Here is a 15,018-nt window from a genome sequence, read left to right as displayed (position 1 = left end):
TAGGAGTAGAAATATTTTATTACAAGTTTCCCAATACAGGCTCAGTGACGGCTGGCTGAGGCTTCTTTTACAAGTGGTAGGGAAGGCCTTGTGCTGCTTTACTAAAAAAGCACATCTTCCACTATGGGCCCTCGGTAATGTCTTCGTGAGGAAGAGACTACTTCCTTCACCACCACATGCGGGGGGAAAATAGAAAACCACAGCGAAGAACAGGTAATCCAAATTCCAACTTTTTCCTTTTACTTATTTAAAAAAACCTTGCATTTATAAAGACATAGACTTGCTACCAGCCATTATTCTCATCAGTTGACCAGAAGGTGTAAGCAACAAGCTCTTTTCTGCATCTACTCCCAGAGTGCCAATTGGTGGGAAGTTCTGTGATGCAGTAGAAGCTTCAGATTATTAGGCGCCAATTGGTGTAAAGGTCTTTGAAGGTGATCACAGTTCTAGGACTTGAGACACTGATTGGTGGAAAGATTTGAAGGGGTGAGGGTGGGGGGAAATCTCCAGATTCCAAAATGTTGATTGGCCAGAAAGTGCCAGGGTCCTCCAGGGGCAGCGCCAGGAGGAAGCGACTGTTACGTTCGGGCATTGCGCTCTGTCTCTGCCAGACACTCTCTAACCAGCGCCCGGGCATGAATAATTCCTGCGAAGGAAAGGCACAAGACTTAAGACACACTGAGCAATCAGTTTCATCGTACCAACTCAACAGTCCCTTGTTTGCCAAAATTCACAACTGCAGCATATCTCGCCCATGCCAGGCTTTTGTGTATGCCATCCCATGCATGCTGAAGTTTAGTTCATGTAGAAAAAGTGTATCGTGCGGCCTTTTATACAAATGTGCTTGTATAAAAGAAGGAAAGGTACAAGCAGAAAGGCAGAGGAAGGTACGAAGGACAGCTAGACAACCCACTTGCAAAAGTAGGTCAACACCTTACTGTAAGCAAGGGTACAGAAATGCTAATCCAGCAGGTTCTACCTGTTTCCAGTATAATGCAGCTACCTGCATTCAAAATTGCAGAGTTGACCAATTACATTGGGAGTTGTCTTTAAGGCAAGGGAGACACTTCCCCCTCAATTTCTGCCTGGGCAAGCAGAGAGCTTGAAACTAACTTTTCAAGGGTGAAGAAACTGAAATGAAGGGTTAATTGGATGATATTGCTAAACCAGTCATTTACAAAATCTATAGCTATGAACAACAGCAAGTAGGATTTAAGAAATCACAAGAGGGCCTTCTTGGTGGCTGCTCCCAGGCTCTGAGAGGGACTGCCTCTGATTGACCTGCCAGCAGGCAACATTCTTTTTATATAGATAGATCTTTGGTCAATAAGCTGATGTGTATAATAAACTATAATTGGTTTTAACTGGCTATTTTTATTGTTTTGCTTACCAGTTTTAAATGTTTTTATTGCCTTCTTACTGGAGTATTATGTTTTATGGGTGTTAGCTGCCTTGAGAAGCATTTGGAGGAAAGCCAGGCTACAAATTTAACAAACAAGTAATTCTACCCCCCCCCCCCCCGCCCACAAAAAAGGACAAGTGTCATGTCTGATTTGTGAGTCATTGTTTCTAGAGCATTTTGGAAGGTTAGGTTACATTTGGGACTTCATAAATTCGCTCAGTTCCAGGCTTGCGTAGGCCTTGCAGGGCTAGAATGACTTATTTCATGTGCTCCCACACCCCATGACCAGTAGGCACTCAGCTCTCAGGAAGCTTCCTACCTCGCTTCAGCCTCTCCATAGCACTCTTGCTGCCTGCGTAGGTAGGTCGAATCTCCTTGCCCATCTCCTCAATGACTGAAAGCAAGTCTGTGTATGTGCTCTGGGAGCCTTGGGCACCTGGTGGCTTCATAGCCTGTAAGATCAAGGACAGGAAAAAAGTGAAAGGCACTCTGGGCAGGATTCCCCCAATGAGCCCCATCAGTGGATAGGCCTGAAGAAGGGCTTCCGCTTGTGCAACAGGCCTTTCCTCCCATCTTCTCTCCCCATGCCTCCCTAAATTGACTGGTAGGATAGGGAGAACACCCAGAACAGCACACAGTAGGAGTAAAAGAGGGGCTGTTCTGTCTGACAGGCTGTGATGCCTGCACAGATTGAATGCTTGTCATTGCACCATGTTTTCCCAATTAGTTCCACCAGCCAGCAAGATCCCCCCTCAATTCCAAAGTAGAAACTCACCTGCACGTAGCCCATCGAAGGGGGCCCAAAATCGTTGAAGAGAGGTCGGAAGGGGGCAGAAGCTCCAGAGATGGCTCCAGATGGAGATGGGACACTCGTGGCTGAAAACAATATGAGAAGAAATGGGGAATTTAGTCAACAGTGTCCTGGGTTCTCTCCTATACCAGACTTAACAAGGCTCATTACAGTGGTACCTTGGTTTTTGAAGAGCTTAGTTCACAAACTACTTGGAACCTGAATGCTTCAAACCCGAACTTTTTTTGGAATCTGAATTCTGGGGGGGGGGTGAACTTCCATTTTGAGTGCCACACTTCTGTTGCCTGCTCACTTGCAACCTGACCTGGGCTTCTCTTACTCAGCGCCGGCCGCGCTGGCCACTGGCAACACCCGGAAGCAGCTGCACCACTGCCACGGCCAATGCTGAGCAAGGGAAGGCCGTGCCGCCACAGCAACCACCCCTTCCTCCAGTACCGGGTGTCACCCGCGGCCACCACGCCAAGCAGCTCAGCCCCAGAAGTGACTAATGCAGCATCCCCTCACAGGGTGTGGGACAGCATGCTGGTGCCACCACTGCAGTAAGAGTTCTTCAGTGAGAACGCACCCAAGTGGCGGGGGCTGCTTGTGCCAGCCCTGAAGAAGGTGAGGAAGGGGTGCTGGGGGGGGGGCGGTAGGGATCCAGAAAGGGTGGCGGGGAGAGAGAAGCCGACTGGCTCCTCAGAGAGAGAACTTTTGCCTCCCTTTCCTCCCCCCCCCCCCGAACTCCTCCTTCATGCACCCCATATGCTCATCCCTCCAATGGCATTGGGTAGATCACTGCCAGTTTTTTATACTGGGTAGCAGACTGCAGCCTGGTCTATTGCTTTCATTTTATGGATCAATGGTCTTGTTAGATAGTAAAATTCATGTTAAATTGCTATTTTAGGAGTTGTTTTTAATTGTCTGGAATGGATTAATCCATTTTGCATTACTTTCTATGGGAAAGCGCGCCTCGGTTTTGGAACACTTTGGTTTTGAAACAGACTTCTGGAACGGATTAAGTCTGAGAACTAAGGTACCACTGTAACTTCTTGTGAGGGGTATAGAATCATAGAATCACAGAGTTAGAAGGGACCCCGAGGATTATCCTGCCCAGGAACACGCAGCAGTCCCATACAGGGATCGAACTTGCAATCTTGGCATTATCAGCCCCATGCTCTAAGAAGATACTGTGTCCTTCCCTGCCTTTCCAGTGTGGGCATGGCCACTGCCAGTCAAGGGGCTTTGCTGGGCAGTGCCTGACTTATATGCCTTTCAAACACTCCATGGACAGAAAGCTGCTGCTCCTGATCCTCAAATGACCATCCTAGCTTCTCCCTGAACACTTATGCAATATGGTTGGCACAAATCGCACAGCTGGAAAAAGAAGAGGAGTTATTTTTGTTGTAACTTGTCCTGGAAGTCTACAGTAGGGGAAAGGGGACTGGGTGTGGTTCCTACATCAGGGATTAATACACTGCCAGTCCTAGACACACATCACAGGCTCTTAACCATTAAAATGCAGGGTTTGTATCACCCACTTCTATTGCAAAACAGGACAAACTAATTCACAACCATCTTCCCATAAAGTTTAAAAAATGTACATGTGCTTTCTTTTCCAGACAGCTATATATCACAAGTGATTACACAAGCATGCACAAAAATGCAGGTAGCAACTTTGGGGGATTTATTTGCAAGATTGGCCAACTGGAAATTATATAACATGATGATGGTGACTATAAAAATATTCCTGGCTAGTATTTTCCTACAAAGGTTGACAGGACATCAAGTTTTCATGTACACAATCAATAAACACTTCATTCATTCATTCTCCTTCCACTAACAAGAGCAGGCATAGGCAAACTCGGCCCTCCAGATGTTTTGGGACTACAACTCCCATCATCCCTGACCACTGGTCCTGTTAGCTAGGGATGATGGGAGTTGTAGTCCCAAAACATCTGGAGGGCCGAGTTTGCCTATGTTTGAACAAGAGAGATTGTATAGGCCTGTGATGGGGAATTGGGATTACCTGAAATATATGGTGGGGTTTTTGTTTGTTTTTAAAATGCTGTACTGTTACCTCAGAGTAAAGTGTATAGCCTTTCCCTTCACACAGAAAGAGGAGAAATCATATTAGTAACAATGAATGCAATGAAAGTTGTAAAAAAAAATGTAGCCAGTCAATTCATTGGCACACATATGGTATTAGAGAACTACATATACTATATCTGGGGTGTTAGATCTGAATGCAGTTCAAGAATGTCTAGTTTACTCCTATCCATTTTTGCCAGTCTGGAAATGTAACAGTTACTCATGCACAACTGTGTTTTAATAACCAAGCTTCCTTTGTTAGGCCTGAACTAATAGCAATCCCCTGCCCTCACAACAACTTGTCTCTCACTTTAGATTCTAATATAGAATTGCATCTAGGTGTGATCTTGCTTTATTTATTTTCCCTTGAAAATGTCAACAAGACTTTTTAAAGACAAAACAGCATGAACAATTAAAATGAACTGATCAAATGAACGCTCAGCACTTCCCCCAGGCTTTTTCAGTGCTGACCACAGAAGCTTGTGGTTTTGTTTTAGCTTCCTGCAGCCCAACGTACAAAGGCAACAGTTGTTCTCTTAAGGGAGCAAAAAGAGAAGCCACCTCCACAGGTTTGTAAGAATATGTCACTATCCTACGTTAGTTAGAATTCCACCACCGTTCCTTGCCCCTCATTGTGCATTTCTCACCCTACCCATGCGAGCATCAGCCAATAGCAGCAATCCATCACTTGTACAATTGATGTTAAGTAAAGGTAAAGGTACCCCTGCCCGTATGGGCCAGTCGTATCCGACTCTAGGGTTGTGCGCCCATCTAGGGTTGTGCTGTCCGGAGACACTTCCGGGTCATGTGGCCAGCGTGACGAAGCTCCTCTGGCGAGCCAGCACCAGCGCAGCACACGGAAACGCCGTTTACCTTCCCGCTATAAAGCGGTACCTATTTATCTACTTGCACTTAGGGGTGCTTTCGAACTGCTAGGTGGGCAGGAGCTGGGACCGAAAGACGGGAGCTCACCCCGCCGTGGGGATTCGAACCGCCAACCATACGATCGGCAAGTCCTAGGCACTGAGGTTTTACCCACAACGCCACCCGCGTCCCTACAATTGATGTTATAAATCAGCAAATAAATACTGTTAATAAATAAATATATTATGCATGCATGCATGAAGGGCGTGTGCACATGCTATTAATCAGACTAAAAACCACTGAAACTATTAAACTCTGATAGAGTTTCTAAAAATAGAAAGTCTGCAAACATTGAGCCCTTAATTGAGAAAATTCCCGTTTTCAGATTCTTTACAAGCAGAGTGGGAGCTGTTGTGCCAGTAATAAGAGTTTAAGTATGTAGTTTGTGAAGCATCTGGAGTCAATTTGTAGGGGGAAAGGAGATTGAAAGCAAGTTAATTATTTTGATTTGAGAGTTCCAGAAAGAGAAGAACAGCAGCTACTTTATTAAGAGGATTACTTCATTGAATCAGAGCTGGGTCATTATAGAGATTATTAGCTAACCCTATTTGTTACTGTAAAGTGTCGCCTACATTTTCTGCCCCATTTAGTTGTGTGCTTTTGTTTGTGCAACAGATGCACTTACAGCTGTCACAAGCAAAGCCACCAAAACCACACACAACACTGCAGATGCTTCCTGTAGAACTGTGTTAAGGTAAGTGCTCCTTCACAATAGTTTTCAAAAGCTAATACAGAAATAATATATAGCCAGTTTTCTTTAAACTGTTAATAAAGGTGGTATTCTATCAACTCTTCAATGATGTGCAGCCAATGGCTTCACACCAAGAGCAGGTGCTGGCCTTTCTTACCTTACTCTCAAGGTTTTAGCCAAAAGAAGAAGCAACCACAAATGTAACGTGTGTGTGTGTGTATGTATGCAAAAGTGCTTTAAATTGCTACAGATTCAGCAGGTCAAGGGAGATAGATCCCAGGCTTCTGATAAATGGAATGACACCCACCCACCCTAGTCTCTTAACCTACAGATTTCAGATAGAAGTGTGCCAAAAAGAGGGAACGTGTACTGGAGAAAGGTGCTGGCATAGCAAGTAGCTTCAGAGATCTCCTGGAAGCAAGCCAAGATACATAAAAGAAGAGGGTTAAAAGACAATGTTCCTGGGAATAAATCCTTCCCATTACCCAACTGTGGTAGGGAGGCAGGCTGGCTCTGAGTGAAGTTCAGCCAGTATCTTTCACATCACAAAATGATGTAAAAAAATTGAAATGGAATCTAAGCCCCAATACTAGGATCCAAACACTTTGAGGAATTACTATCCCTATCCATATTTTTTTCCTACTGGTACCTGTGCATTCCCACATGCTAAAAGGCTGGGGTAGGCAGAAGACAGACCAGGATCCACAGGTAGAAAGATCTCTGATCTGCAGTAGATCAGCAAAGATTGTTTAACAGCAGCAGGAAAAATGTGATTTAAAAAATATTTCTGAATGAGGCTGCTAAGGGGGATTAAGAAAGCTAAGGGGGAAGGACAGGGAAAACAAGGAGTGGGTTTTGTAGGACAATTCTGATACTGAAAACAAATTCTAACAGTACTGTTTTCACCTCCCTTTGTTGGTGGGTCTTGGGAGTTTTGGTAAGGACTGAAGGAGATCCGGGAAACCTGCCGTTTCCCCACCCTTGCTAGAGGATGCTCCACCCAAGAAGGAAACCGAAGTTACAGAGAGACAGAGGAACCCGCCGCGCTACTACTCTCTACAGTTTCACCCCTCCTTGCTTATCCAAGGAGAAGTCATTCACCCGACACTCAGGCGACAACAGCCATGGACACAGCGGGGCATATTTCTGGGTAGAGAAGGGGGTTTGCTGATTCACTCTAAACACGCCTTTCCGCCTCACACACGCCTTTCCTAAGAATTCAACTTTCATTTTGTTTTCCCCGGCAGGATTCCCCGAACAGCTGCTGCTCTTCCTACATAGGAGGAACGCAGTGACGAGTAAAGCACATTCGCACGGTCTGGAATGAGTTAGGACGTCCCTTTTTTCTTTTTATAAATCAAGTACACAGTAAATCCTAATTCCAGGATGCACAGCTCTCCTTTCGCGGCGAGGAGACCGGAGTCCTGTATTGCAAAGCAGCTGTAAAAGGCCGGGAAAACCCTGCCGGGGTTGGGGGGGGGGGGAGAGGAAGAGACACAGAGAGAAGACGAGGAGGAGGAGACTCGGAAGCGCCGGCCACGGCCCAGGCGACTCAGCCGTGCCGCCTCCGCGCCCTCGCTCTGCCCGGGGGCCAGGCGGGGCCGGCAGCCGGGGCCGGCGGGGAGAGAGAGGGGGGGTGTCTCTTACCGACCGGCGGGGCTCCGGGGGCGGGGCTGGCGCTGCTGCTGCTGCTGCTGGTGCCGGCGGCTCCGGAGCTGGTGGGGGCAGGCGCGATGGGCTTGTAGGACATCCCCGACTCCGCGCTCTCTGGTGCTGGCTGGCCCGCGATTGGCGCGCTGCTCCGGCTCCGGCCGCGGCTGCCGCTCCTCGGATTGGCGGGGAGGCTCCCGCAAGCACTCCCCCCGGCTGGCAGGGTTCTGTCCTCCGCCTCAGCCGATTGGTGGCAGACCCCCTCGCTCCCACCTCCCAATTGGCCGCGTCCGTCTCCCACTCCTCCTCCTCCTCCTCCCTCCCTCGTCTCCTGCCTTGTCCCGGCGAAGGTCCCCGGCGAAGGTCCTTCCTGGTGGCTCGAGGAGGCGCGCGCACGCGCGTTTCACAGCCGGAGGCGCCCGCTCTCCCCCCTCCCGCCCCCTCGGAGCGTGCCTTCGCCGCGGTCCTCGCGCCCACTGTTCCGGGAGGACTGACCCTGAGAGGAGCGAGCACGCGCGCCTCCGACCCCCCTTCCTCTCCTCTCGAGCCAACAAGCAGAGCCCAGCGGAGCGGCCGCTGCCGATGACGCCCTCGGCCCGCGCCTACGTGTCCCGCTCCCTCCCCCTGTGACCTCACCGCGCAACATAGCACCCTTCTCGTCTGTCGCCATAGCGACGAGAGGGCCTGGCTGCGGCCTAGTCGGAGACCCTAGTCCCCCGCCGCGGTGCTAGGGTAGGTCTGTGCGGCCGTTAGGCGGATGGTGGGAAAGGGGCCGTCTCTGCTGTCTCTCCATCCCCTGCAGTGCCGTAGTTGCCTGGGTGTAGGGGAGAGGGTGAAATTAAAAGACACCCGTGCCGTATAAAACAATACAATAACGAGAAAACAAACATAGCCTGCTTTAAAACACCTTAAGGGTTAAGGGAAGCCTGTGGAAACAGAACAGCTTTCAACTGTCGCTTGAAGTTCATTACCTTTGGTGCTTCCCAGAGAGTAAGCATTGCAGAGGATCAATGACTGAGAGAAGACCGGCTCCTGAGCAACCATTAAAAGGGGCCTCCTCTGAAAATCTTAAGGTTCAAATGGGTGTAATTAGGAAGGCAGATCAGTTGGTGCTAGGGAAGGCCCATTGTAGTAGAAGGGAATCACTGAAGGGGGCAATCCAGTGTCTTGGTTAAGATAATGGCACTAGTAGGGCCTGTAAGAACCCCCATCTGCATGACTGAAGAGTGGCCATGGGGACAAGTGGGCAATAATGTTATTTTGGGAGGGGATTAGACTCCTATGAATATTTATTTGGATAAAATAAATATAAAAACTACAGCATACACATTGGCCCACTTAGCTGGATTTTCACCTGACCTTTGGCACTTGATTATGATGCATTAGTGACATGACAGTGGTACCTAGTGGGCCTGTTTTTTAGTAGGTTCGTTCCTTCGATGAAGGGAGTAGACAGTTCTTCATGTACTGGACCCTTCCTGTGGAGTCCTTCTGCAAGCCACTGTGAAACCTCTAAACTGCCCCCTAAGCTACCTCCACTGCTCATTGTGTTTGAAGTTACAAACTACAGTGGAAGGGATATAATCCAGAAGCTGATTTATCTCTCCTTTTTCCCAGTTCAAGACCTGCAGTCTTAGAGCAGTGTTTCCCAACCTTTTTTGGGCAAAGGCACACTCGTTTGATGAAAAAAATCTCGAGGCACACCACCATTACAGCCCCGTGACGTCAGCGCGCAGCGTTCAGGGCCGGGTCGCCGCCGTGAGGGAAGGGCGCCGGGGCGCTGCTGCTGCTGCTGCCGCCGCCGCTCCCGGCAGGCATGGGCCCAGCTGAGGCGGCGGCGGCTGTTGTGGTGGTGGCGGCGATAGCGGGCGGAGGAGGGGGCGGCGGCGGGGCCGAGGTGGCCGGCGGCGGGTGGAGCAGGAGGGCGGCCGAGGCCGGTGAGGGAGTAGGGTTGCCCTGGGCTTGAGGAGCCGTCGCCGGGAGTTGCTGCTGCTGTTGTTGCTGCTGCTGCCCGGACATGCCGGCCTCCTCCTCGTCCGCTGTCTCGCACTCCTCCCTTTTGCGCGCGCTGCCCCGCCGCCGCCCCATTGGCCGGGTCCTGTCAGCTGATCCTGTGTTATTTCCTGTGTGTGTGTGTGAGGGGAGAATGGAGAGAGAAACCTCGGCATCACCACCGCGGAGCCGCCCCCGGCTCGACGCGGATCCTCGACGCCGCCCCGCCTCTCGCCGCCCGACTCGCCCGCCTCCCTCCCACGGCACACCAGGCAACGTCTCGCGGCACACTAGTGTGCCGCGGAACACCGGTTGGGAAACACTGTCTTAGAGGATACTCAGCTGTGGTATCTGGCTGGATGTAAACAAGCCAATCAAAACTGATCTTAGAAAAAAATGTAGTGATTATGATCCACAACATTTATGACTCAGGATGGGTGGGAGGGGAATATGGCTGTACTCAACACAAGTTGCCGTGTGCTGGTAATTTGAGCTCATGTATTCATGAGTGGTTTTAATTAAGCAATATATCATCTCCAAATTAGTTATTCTTTGGATGGTGGGTGGGGCAGATTCAAAGGTTCAGATTTCTTTTGAAATCGGTTCAAAGAATTACAGTATCAGTCTTTCAGATTACTGTACTGGCAAAAGCAACCTGACCAGATGCACCTGATCAGATGCACAAAATCAAGGGATGTTGTACTAGCACCACCTGTGGGACAAATGCAGCATTGCATATAATGTAGGTTGACAAAATGCAAATAAAAGCAATCTATTTTAAACATTACACAACCGCCTCAGGATACAAACACTTCAGGTTACAAACTCTGCTAACCTGGAAGAGTTACCTCAAGTTGAGAACTTTGCCCCAGGATGAAAACAGAAATTGTGTGCTGGGGGTGCAGCAGCAGCAAGAGGCCCGATTAGCAAAAGCACGCCTCTAGTTAAGTACAGTTTTAGGTTAAGAATGGACCTCTGGAATGAATTAAGTTTGTAACTAGAGGTACCACTGTATTTATATTAGGGATCAGAGGGCAAACAAGACTAACAGGTAATTCAGACCATACATTCAAATGGTTTGCTGGTACCTGTCATGCCTGTTGGGCTGGTCCCTCTAGACCGATGTTATATATATTATAGGTGTATTTTGCAAAATTTTCCTTGGGACAATTAAAGTGCATTAGTAGTGGTGGATTTATTCTGTGTTGCTTTCCCAGTGGAACCAAATTTTTGCGTTATGGGGACACTAGCACAACAAAAACTAGATTATTTGTGAAATAAAAAGTTAAGGGATTTCAGCAGGAAGTTGCAGGCTTATGTGGTACTTGGAAATGAACAACAAAGTTGGATCACATATGACTACCCCAATAGCATCATGAATGCATAATAAAAAGGATGTCAGGGTGGGGGCATTTTGTCGAAAGCATGTTGCAGAATATACTGATGTGTGAATCTGCTTGTTTCCTGCCACCACCGCCTATTTTCTGAGTGAGGCTGTTTTGTGGAAGTGATTCAGTCACATATTGGAAATGTAGCTTTGCGTGATTTAAGTGAATTAAAGTGCTCTGCCATCATAGTGCAACAAATCAGCTTTAAAAACAAAACAGACTTTTTGGGGTTAGGAAAGTGATTGGGGAAAGGCACTAAAAGGGGGGGGGGCAGAGTGACTGGTTAAAGGGAACATATAAAGACACTGCAAACAAATGAGAATGAACCCTCCTTCATGGTGCAAACAAATAAGAACAAATGCTCAGGAAAGCCCAGACATAATCTAACTTTGTGCAAGCAAATCAGGATGCTCAATAAACGGGCTGTATGGAGAAGCCTTTAATGAGTGTGAGTGTGTGTATGTGTATGTGTGTGTGTGTGTGTGTGTGTGTGTGTGTGTGTGTATACAGTGTGATGTGCACCCTGGCATGTGGCCTCAAAATGTTGGCCAATCCTCAGTGCAGCTCTCAGGCCAGAAAGGTTACTCACCCTTGCTTTATTCATGCTAGGTTGACCCACCACTCTCATCTCTATCTTGTCTGGATTAAGCTTCAACTCATTAATCCTCATCTAGCCCACAACTGCACTCCAGGAGTCATTCAAGGACTGAACCGCATCTCCTGGATCTGATGCAAACATAAACAAATATAACTGGATGTTACTACACAATCCTCCAAACTGCTAATCTTTCTCAGCAGTTGCATATAGGTGTGAAAAGCATAAAGGAAATGATGGAGTCATGTGATAGACAACAAGCCCAAGTGATACAGCAGTGCTTCTTCCATTTGTCTCAAGCAAACGAGGAGGATATAATGGTTTCCTCTGTCCTGTGACACTTGTACAACCACATTTCATACAACACAATATTGTAACAGATACACTGGTCTGAGGGCAGTCGCATTTTCCAGAAACAAAATAATGCAGTTTAAGTGCAATGAGTTGCATTCAATTAAGTTATGCTCAGAGTAAACCCACAGAAAAGAATGAACCTATATTAGTCGTGTATATTAATTTCAAGTAGATCTCTAATATTGAACACCATCCGGGTGTTAGGATCGTCCTACTCTCGTGTAAGACCCTGGTAGAGACGCATGCCCGACTGGCATGTTCTCTCCACTGCCGGATTTATGTATAGGCTAAGGCTGAAGCCTAGGGCCTTGCCAGCCCTCCCACTCCCCAGCTGGCAGTCTCCCCCTCCCAAAATTGCAAACCCAAGACTTCATGTGAGGGCAGGGCAACTCAGGCCTCTAAATCTAGGGGCCTCTCCCCAGTGCCGCAGTCTCCCCTCTCCCAAAATTGCAAACCCAATACTTCATGTGAGGGCAGGACAACTTGGGCCTCTAAAACTAGGGAGCCTTACCAGCCTGCCGCAGTCTCCCCTCTCCCAAAATTGCAAACCCAATACTTCATGTGAGGGCAGGACAACTTGGGCCTCTAAAACTAGGGGGCCTTACCAGCCTGCCTGCTCCCCAGTGCCACAGTCTCCCCCTCCCAAAATTGTAAACCCAAGACTTCATGTAAGGGCAGGGCAACTCAGGCTCAGCAACTATTAGACTCAGGGCTAGCCAGTGGGGCCCAATATGAAACAGTAGGGTGCAACTTGGCTTTTTTTTTTTTTTTTTTTGCAAGGAATCGTACAAAACAAAGTGGCACTAATAAATAAAAGTTCCAGGGTGGCAACATAAAGCAAACTGAAAATGCTTTTGCAGTTCACCAAAACTATCCAGCAATATCAAGTTATAGGAAAACTGGTGCTATTAACAGTAATCCTTCCAATTGGTTGGGCAACTTCCATGCACATGACGTGTGATGCTAATTATTTCCCCCAAGAGTTAAATGATAACTAATCAGAGGCAGCTACAGGAGAGCTATGAGATTCAGGTGAGGGTCAGATGCCTTGTCAATCCCAGCAGGTATATAAGAGGATGACCCGGCCTGCCCTTCTTCTAAAGAGGAGAAGCCTAGCATGGAAGACTTGTGTATAGTACTCAGATCTGAAAGGGCCGCAAAGGGTAAACCACCCAAAAGGTATGCTGAAGAGTTTGCTAAAATAGTCATAGCAGATACAGCTGTTGTTAGTAACTCAGAGAAGGTTTGGGAACCTTCAAGCTTCCAAGAAGTCCTAAGCTTAACCTCAGAGGATGCTGAGCCATGGTTAAATGCCATGAAGGCTGAACTTGATTCCTTAGAGAGGAACAAGACATGGGAACTAGTTCCAGGCCTGCCCAGGCCACAACCCCACAAAAGGTTTATGAAGCTCAGTTATTGCAAAAGTTTTTCAGTGTTAATTTTATGCATTTTTTAAAATCACCGTGGTATTTAACAGTAATATCTTATGTCCTTTAGAGGAGAAATTGTGGATTGTAGAATTTTAAATACCTGTCATCATCCTTGGCTTCACTCAGTTTTGTTTATAACACACTTCCATTTTCACAAGTGGAGTAGCAAAGGGCCTCTCTTCATCTAAATCCGGCCCTGGTTCTCTTCCTCCTGATCGGTCAGGAGCTTCAAAAGCTTTCTTCAGCCCAAACATCACAGCGACTGAGACCAAGAAGCATCAGCACACTTAGGGATCCTGCAGAGTATTTGCAGTTCATGTAACATCAGCATTTTGGCTAATCTAGTTTTATTTACATATGATACACTTGGAGCATTCTGACTTAGCTCCTTCCTCTTTCTCATCAGACAGCAAAGAGAGAAAGAACAAAGGACAATAGTCCCACTTCATGGAACACAGTAACATAAACATCCTGTCTCCGTCACTTCCCACACTGTGGAATGAAAACATATACCGTCATGTGATAGACAACAATCTCATGACTGCAAACACGGAGCAAGTATCCTAACACCAGGATCTTCATAGCAGAGGACTACATGGAAGGATGTCTGGAGTCCCAGTGGTCCCACTGAGGAATTAGCTTGGAACTGTCAATCCAGTTTGGGATTTTCTCCCATCTCTTACCTTCCACTCACACCTGCCCAATATACCAGCAGATTCAAGACTCAGGAACTTTCTTCAGTTTTAAAGGAGCCCAAGTGCCAGCACAGGAATAGCCTAAAATTCATTTCCCTTATCTCTGTATTTTCAAAGCTTTTAATGTACATAGGAGACTATCAACTTTAAAGAGGCCTGTAAAGGGGTACTAATCATTTGCTGAAAACTACCACACATTTCAGTTTATGGAAACAATTAATAGCCATTATTTCCCTCAGACCTTGATTTTATTTTATGTGCTAAAGTGCTTCTCTATGTGTAACAAAGGAGAGCGATGTTGTAAAATTGTGGTGCTGTTTGAGGTCATAAAGAGATTTTATTATGAAACCTTCGGTCCTGTGCACTCTGCTCCTGACTAGTTAGAATTAAACCTTTCAGTGGACCTTTCCACTTGGTTAAGCATAATGGAGAAGAAATGTTGGGATTAAACAAGGAATGCCAAAATGGGACAGTTGTGATGCAACAAGCAAGCAAAAAGGCCAATATTCCAGGAATGTATTTGAGCTGTATTTAGAAAGGATTAAGATGATTTATTTGTGTTCCGCAGTGATAATGAAAAACTATTCACTGTAGCGTAGAGGAAGGCAAAGGTTAAGCAGCCTCTACTAAATCTACACAGCTTTAAATTGGTGGGGCTTGATAGCTTGTACCAGAGCAGGATTTTTTTTTTTTTTTAATAGAGAAAACTCTCGGAGGAGCGCTGTGAACAATGGATGTTAGCCCTGAGCCAATTGTGAGGTGCTGGCAACATTTGGAGAGGATTCAGTAAAAACTAACCATGTGTCAGGATGAGGTCAGGACAATGGACTATTTTGACCAAAGGGGTTATGCCTAACTGCACGTTTCTTGCCTGCAGCTTCAGTGGTTATGTAATGCATTCCCCTGAAGAAAGGATGCATGCCCTGAAACACAGTTTGGATTCTCAACACCTTGTTGGCTCAGTAAATGTTCCATGCACCTTTTTGAAATCTTATTTATTTACTAGGGTCTGCTGT

General features: G+C 47.1%; 1 protein-coding gene across 1 annotated transcript; it reads right to left on the bottom strand.

Moving 5' to 3' along the window:
* CDK2AP2 (cyclin dependent kinase 2 associated protein 2) lies at positions 1–8,034 on the bottom strand. Its single transcript, XM_028737847.2, has 4 exons — positions 7,546–8,034; positions 2,178–2,278; positions 1,722–1,854; positions 1–646 (listed from the first exon to the last, which is right to left on the bottom strand). The coding sequence occupies exons 1-4, from the start codon at positions 7,646–7,648 to the stop codon at positions 579–581; spliced, it is 405 nt and encodes a 134-aa protein (XP_028593680.2). The 5' UTR covers positions 7,649–8,034; the 3' UTR covers positions 1–578.
* Positions 8,035–15,018: the final 6,984 nt, after the last annotated feature.

This window comes from Podarcis muralis, chromosome 1 (genome assembly GCF_964188315.1).
Source record: "Podarcis muralis chromosome 1, rPodMur119.hap1.1, whole genome shotgun sequence".
Taxonomy (NCBI): Eukaryota; Metazoa; Chordata; class Lepidosauria; order Squamata; family Lacertidae; genus Podarcis; species Podarcis muralis.
Note: the sequence above shows the minus strand (reverse complement) of the source record. Positions and strands in the feature narration are given on the sequence as shown.

What these genes read in the sequence shown, in the direction of transcription:
- CDK2AP2 (XM_028737847.2), bottom strand. Translation starts at nt 7,648, where the DNA reads ATGTCCTACAAGCCCATCGCGCCTGCCCCCACCAGCTCCGGAGCCGCC. An exon ending in CCCCGGAGCCCCGCCGGTCG is followed by an intron (nt 2,279 to 7,545) that starts GTAAGAGACACC and finishes TATTGTTTTCAG; the next exon opens with CCACGAGTGTCCCATCTCCA. An exon ending in TATGGAGAGGCTGAAGCGAG is followed by an intron (nt 647 to 1,721) that starts GTAGGAAGCTTC and finishes TTTCCTTCGCAG; the next exon opens with GAATTATTCATGCCCGGGCG.